The sequence below is a fragment of the Brassica oleracea genome, chromosome C9 (assembly GCF_000695525.1).
Source record: "Brassica oleracea var. oleracea cultivar TO1000 chromosome C9, BOL, whole genome shotgun sequence".
NCBI lineage: Eukaryota > Viridiplantae > Streptophyta > Magnoliopsida > Brassicales > Brassicaceae > Brassica > Brassica oleracea.
This window is the reverse complement of record NC_027756.1, coordinates 12,624,014-12,630,646: the sequence shown is the minus strand read 5'-3', so window position 1 is coordinate 12,630,646 and position 6,633 is coordinate 12,624,014. Positions and strand designations below refer to the sequence as shown.

The window sequence follows — 6,633 nt, the reverse complement described above, 5'->3', positions numbered from 1 at the left end:
AGGTTGTTTGTGGCACAAAGGGGAAGGAGATCGAAGTGCGTCAGGAAGTTGTGCGAGATGATCTTCAGGGGCGTGAAATCACTCCAAGACAATAGCAACGAGTGCAGAGGGCACTCAGTGCGGATTGGGAATGGCTCATGGTCAAGAAGAAGACACATGACGGAAGCCTGGTCCTCAACAGAAGCTGGTCGAAGGGTAGTTCGACAGGTGCGTCAGATCGTGATGCAGTACTTGTTATTCCGCTGCAGCAGGGGCTGTGTCATGATTATACATGAAGAAACAGATGGTGGTTCTGTAAAGCTTGACATCTAAGCATCTGTTTTTGCTTAGTATGCAATCAAGCAGGGGGAGAATGATGATGTTCTGGTATAGAGAATGCATATCTCATGGGGGAGAAAAGCATGGTGTGGTGCACATCTCGTGGAGGAGAAAAGCACATTTGGTATGAAAGTTTACAGGTGAGGAACGTGGTTGCTGAACCAGAATAGTGTTGTGCTTGATCGGCACACAAAGCTAAAAGGGGGAGATTGAAGATGTAAGATGTCTGCCCTGAAGTAGTCGCTGACGTAGTTGCTGAAGTAGGCGTCGTAGTGAGTGGTGAAGACCATGTGAAGTCAAGATGCTGAGTTGGAGTCGTGTAGACTTGGAGAGCAAGGGAGTATCTTGGAGATATGGAAAGAGGAATAAACTTGAGGAGCAAGTTTATGACTTAAAGAAAGAGGAATAAGTGCATTCCAAGAAAAGACAAGTTGCACTTATTGTTATGGAAGATGTTCATACATGTTGCCTTAGAGACTAGGGTTTCGGGAACATGGAGAATAATATAAGATAGATATGGGGGTCGTCTGTATAGAGACATATAGAAAGAGAGAGAAGCTCTTGGAAGTGTTCTGGGTCGTGCTGAAGCAGTGGCTGAAGTACTCGACGGAAGAGAGACACAAGCGGGTAGCTTAGGAATCTCTCAGTAGCAGTTGTTAGGGTGTAACAGACTGTGTAAATCTGATTAAGCAGAACTTGTAATAGAGTGTACAAGACGATTTCTAATAAAGCTTAAGGGTTGCTTGTAGTTGGTTGTCTCTTGCTTTACTTTCTGAATTACTTTATTGTGTTTGCATCTTGCACTTACACACTTTTTTCAGTCTATTTTCAAAAACGTCATATTTTATAGACGTCAAAATTTCAATTTTATAAAGAACTATAAAACATATTTTATAATGTTTAATTTAAGGTTTTATAAAGTGTAACATGTTTTGTAATCCCTTATAAATATGATGAATTCTTATAAATTTCTGTGTTTAGATTAACTGATTATAGATGATATTTTACTACAATAAATTTAAGCCACTATCATCCATTATCATATTTCGATATTGAATATATCATATGTTGACAAAAAAAAAAAAAGTATATCATATTATCTTGGTTTAGCGAAAGTTATTACAAGACACAGTCAGCAACTGTTGTAGTATTAATCTCCCCGTTTATTTAGCTTTTCATTAAAAATCGTTTTCTTTAAATTATATATTTTTCCAAATGCCGACCCACTCCAGTTCTTTCTGCCTTAACCAATCCAGTCTCTCTCTAGCCTATCTACCTGTCTGAATCAATATTTTTATACATATTCTCAGATTTGTTTTCCTATATAAATTGGAGTGACATATTCTCTTAAACCAATCAAACTAAAGAAAGAAAAACAGAACAAAAATGGCAAGCTCTGAATCTCTCTTGCCGGTCAGCTCTCAACAAGATCCATTATCTGGTTCAAGATGCGACTCTATCCCGGAGAGCCGGAGAAGAAGACCTATCAAAGTTCATCTCGCCATCTATTCTGGTTTTCTGTTGATCGCTTTATACGTTACTCTCGTCATTACACACGGCGGATCCGCACCCAAAAATGATGTCAATGATGACACCACGGTGGAGTCACGTGCTCGTTTGGCCGGCGTGTCGGAAAAGAGCAACGACCATATTTGGAATCTTTCCAATGATCTGAAAGGAGAAGCGTTTGCCTGGAACAATACTGTGTTGTCGTGGCAACGAACTGCGTTTCATTTCCAACCTGAGAAAAATTGGATGAACGGTATTAACACTATTTATTAATCATATAAGAAGATAATGTTTTTCTTTTATATCTTTGTAGCTAAAATAGTTATAAAAAGTGCGTCCACTTTTTTCCAAACAACATAAAAGAATGTTCATTTTCCACGTTTTCTATAGATTTTGAATTTCATAACGATTTGTATATTTAGACCCCGGTTCTAAAAATCGGCCGTCTACGTAGTACGCGTCACTTTTCTGTCCCGATTTATGCCAAACCGGTTTAAAAAATCGAATATCCGATTTTTTCCGCCTAGACCGCCTAAATGACCGCCTAGCCGCCTAGGCGGCCGCCTAATCTATTTTTTATTTATTTTTTTTATATATATTTTTTTTTATTTTTTTAATAATATTTTTATTTGTTTATTTGATCTAAAATTTTATAAATATCATTTATATTCATAATTTTGATGAAAATTACACTCTATTAAGTTTATATATTCTATTTGTGTGTTTTATACAATCTTAAACATGAAAATGTATTAATGTTATACACAATTAAAGATTAACATGTTTTGTAACATAGTAAACCATTTAAAAATTCCGCCCCGCATAATTTCCGATTAATCCCCGATTTTCTTTTTAGGCGCTAGGCCCAATCCGACTGCCCGACTAGCGCCTAGCGCGTTTCCGAACAGGGATTTAGACCATAGGTTAACAGAAAATATTTAAGTGATCAAGCTGGTATCCAATATGTTCAGTTTCAAATCTGGAGAATTTTCAATCTGGAATCATACAATTTCATTAAGTTTTAAAATATACAAGATTTTATTATTTTCATTTCTAATTTATTGTTTTTGTCTCTCTCAATTCGATGGCGTATGTTGGCTTCTCCGTCTGCAGATCCTAATGGTAAGCTCTAGATCCTACATTGAAGTCCTTCTGTGCTTTTTAGAAGTGAACATTTTTTTTCCCTTTGACCTTGTTTTTATTTATTTATATAAATGGAAAAGAAATTAAATGATTGCTTCTGTTCCAAAAAAAAAGGGTTGGGTTCACAACTGGCAGATACGTCTAAAACCCAAAAACATTATTGGTAGAGATATATGACAACATGGCACGTTTGCGGCCCACAATAGATGTCACTAGAACAAAAAAACATAAATTGTAAAACATAAAAAGAAATATATTTTTTTTGGTAACTGAAAAAAAGAAATATTGTGAGAGACAATTATTAATTTACACCTAAAAAGGTATATAAGTACAAAGACAAAATCTCAACAGAAAGTCATGGAAGCCAATAATGTCCCTTTTGTTTAGTTTACTTTAGTTTAGTTTGTTTTGTATACACCACGTGAGTCATGTGCAAATTGAACAAATCATTGCTTGCCCATTAGTGTGTGTTGAGAGCCTTTTTGTGATCTAATTTAACTCGCTCTACCAACCCAACTGTATCTGAAGCGTCGTGTACTTTCTTAGTGGTAGTAAAAACGTGATTTTCTATTGTATATCTTAATGAATGAAAAGTTTTGATCTTGTCTTACGTGGACTATAACTAGCTAAGGATTTTTTTTGCCCATACATTATGATAAACCTGTCCTGCTCTGGTTTTCATCATTAACTATTACAAAACTCTTGTTTTGACTCTAACATATGTTACGTTTAAACCTTGTCCAGGTCCATTGTTTTATAAGGGATGGTACCATTTCTTCTATCAATACAACCCAAATGCAGCCGTGTGGGGTGACATTGTTTGGGGTCACGCTGTATCAAAGGATCTTATCCACTGGCTTTACCTCCCATTTGCCATGGTTCCTGACCAATGGTACGATGCTAACGGCGTTTGGACCGGTTCAGCTACTTTCCTTGATGATGGTTCTATTGTCATGCTCTACACTGGTTCCACCGACAAATTTGTACAAGTAATGATTTTGAAAATCCATTTATTGCTTAACTAACCACTCTATTAATGCTTGTGACAGTATAGAATGTGAATAAATGTTTCATAAATGTAATACTGATTCCAATTCTTGTGTGTGGTAGCATAAAATATATTTCAATATAAATGTTTAAAGCAATTAGCGATAATTTGTTGTTTACTATGTTTTTAGGTTCAAAACCTTGCCTATCCTGAAGACCCTAAAGATCCACTTTTGTTGAAATGGACCAAGTTCTCCGGCAACCCGGTTCTTGTACCACCTCCAGGTATCGGTGCTAAGGACTTCCGTGACCCAACAACTGCATGGAAGACATCAGACGGGAAATGGCGGATCATTATTGGCTCCAAAATCAACAGAACCGGAATATCTCTTATTTACGATACAACAGATTTCAAGACCTACGAGAAGCATGAGACCTTGTTGCACCAAGTCCCAAACACTGGAATGTGGGAGTGCGTTGACTTTTATCCAGTGTCCAAGACTAAAGACAAGGGTCTTGACACTTCGGTCAATGGACCGGATGTTAAGCATATCATTAAGGCTAGCATGGACGATACTAGAATTGACCATTATGCCATTGGGACATACTATGACTCTAATGCAACATGGGTCCCCGATAATCCTTCAATCGATGTCGGGATTAGTACCGGTTTGAGATATGATTACGGTAAATTTTATGCATCCAAGACGTTTTATGATCAACATAAGGGACGAAGAATCTTGTGGGGTTGGATCGGTGAATCTGATAGCGAAGCAGCTGATGTACAGAAGGATTGGTCTTCTGTTCAGGTATGGTCTCTTAACCTAACGTGGTCTGAAAGTTAGTTTTTTGCAATACTAGTTATTTGCTGTACCTAAGTTAGGTTTTACTTTTAGGTTTTGATGTTTAGTTACTTGTTGTCTAGGATAGGTTTGAATTTTGTTTTACTCATGATCAGGGGATCCCGAGAACTGTTGCATTGGACACAAAGACAGGGAAGAACTTAGTCCAATGGCCAGTTAAGGAAATTGAGTCTCTGAGATTAAGAAGCAAGAAGTTCCACATGAAAGTTGAACCAGGGACAGTGGTTCCGGTTGATGTAGGCCCCACCGCTCAGCTAGACATAGAGGCTGAGTTCAAGATCAAGAAGGAAGATCTCGAAGTAGTCTTTGCAGATGACTCCGTGGAGGACGACAAGGAGTTCAGCTGTGAAACAAGCGGTGGAGCCACCGTACGTGGGGCTTTAGGACCTTTCGGATTCTCGGTTCTTGCTGACCAAAGCTTGTCAGAACAAACTCAGGTTTACTTCTATGTGACTAAGGGAAAAGATTCGAAACTCAAAACGTTCTTCTGCACTGACACGTCAAGGTAAGTAGTTCTTTAACAAATTAATCAATACATAATTGCATTTTTAAATCTTTATCAATTAAAATCTATTTAATTAATAGGTCGACCATGGCAAATGATGTTGTGAAACCGGTATATGGAAGCTTCGTACCGGTTCTAAAAGGAGAGAAATTGACCATGAGAATCTTGGTAATAGATTATATCTATAAATCAATAAATAATTCATTAGTATTTATACAATAATTAATGTAATTAAATGTTATTTTGCTTAGGTGGATCATTCGATAATAGAGGGGTTTGGACAAGGTGGAAGAACATGTATTACCTCAAGGGTTTATCCAACAAAGGCCATCTACGGAGCTACAAGGCTTTTCTTGTTCAACAATGCTAATGATGCGGCTATTACGGCGTCGTTTAAGGTGTGGCAAATGAACAGCGCTTTTATTCATCCTTTCTCTGCGGACGATTTGGGTGTTCCTTCTAGCACCTGATGATTGTTAATTATCAACAAATAAGAAGGGGCTATTATCCTGTTTGAGTCATTTGAATTGGTGTTATATAATTGGTTTGTTTTTGATCTGTCATCTGTGTGATCAGTATTGATTCATTATGTGAGTGAAGAGAAGAAAAATGAAATTAATTTCTAAAATTTTTGTAAAGGAAGTTGGAGTTCGTTTAGTTACGATTGCTCAAATTCTGGAATGTGAAACCCATTTTTCCAAGATAGATGAAGAAATTCATTGAAGGAAAAAACCTATAAAATGCACTAATTTGAAAGCCTATGAGAGTGTCCACCTTAGCAAAAATAATCTAACCTATACGAGTACATATTACTCTCGTATCATCTAGTTTGTTTATCTAAGAGATTATCCAATTTAAAAATGCACATGAAAAATTAATGTTATTCTATTTTTAAAAAATAGATAAATTCGAAACCAAACAAATGAGTAGCTAAAAATGCTTCTAAACATCTTATATTACTAAAAGTATTTAGCATGCTATTAAAAATAAATATATTTGTCAAATAATATATCATTCTCAATTCTATAGTTGCTTCCAAATGCTATTGTAAAATACACTTTTTTCCATTCTATCTATATTTCTTACTTTAAAATAGAATTTCTTATTTATATATATATATATATATATATATTTAAAGGTATACGAGCATCTTTGTCCCCATTTCTATATTTTTCTTCTAAATTGTTTCTTTCTTTATTTTAGGATTTTTATATTTTAGAAGAAAAATATAAAATTGAAACATATTTAGAAAACAACATTCATCTGTTTTAGAAACATATAATAAATAAATTATCTCTATTTTTAAAT

The 6,633-nt window shown here is 35.8% G+C and overlaps 1 protein-coding gene across 2 annotated transcripts; it reads left to right on the top strand.

The window, feature by feature from the left end:
* Positions 1–1,579: 1,579 nt before the first annotated feature.
* On the top strand, positions 1,580–5,963 carry LOC106313046 (acid beta-fructofuranosidase 3, vacuolar). 2 transcript variants are annotated; one of them, XM_013750766.1, is made up of 7 exons: positions 1,583–2,080; positions 2,941–2,949; positions 3,715–3,959; positions 4,149–4,766; positions 4,916–5,325; positions 5,406–5,493; positions 5,577–5,963. In XM_013750766.1, the coding sequence occupies exons 1-7, from the start codon at positions 1,705–1,707 to the stop codon at positions 5,793–5,795; spliced, it is 1,965 nt and encodes a 654-aa protein (XP_013606220.1). In that variant the 5' UTR covers positions 1,583–1,704; the 3' UTR covers positions 5,796–5,963. The 2 variants fall into 2 exon arrangements, with proteins under 2 accessions (XP_013606221.1, XP_013606220.1); XM_013750767.1 differs by lacking the exon at positions 2,941–2,949 and having other exon boundaries at positions 1,580–2,080.
* Positions 5,964–6,633: the final 670 nt, after the last annotated feature.

Bases quoted from the DNA above. Each gene is read 5' to 3' on its own strand.
- LOC106313046 (XM_013750766.1), top strand. From the start codon at position 1,705: ATGGCAAGCTCTGAATCTCTCTTGCCGGTCAGCTCTCAACAAGATCCA. The intron at 4,767-4,915 runs GTATGGTCTCTT...ACTCATGATCAG, and splicing joins AGGATTGGTCTTCTGTTCAG to GGGATCCCGAGAACTGTTGC. The intron at 5,494-5,576 runs GTAATAGATTAT...TATTTTGCTTAG, and splicing joins AATTGACCATGAGAATCTTG to GTGGATCATTCGATAATAGA.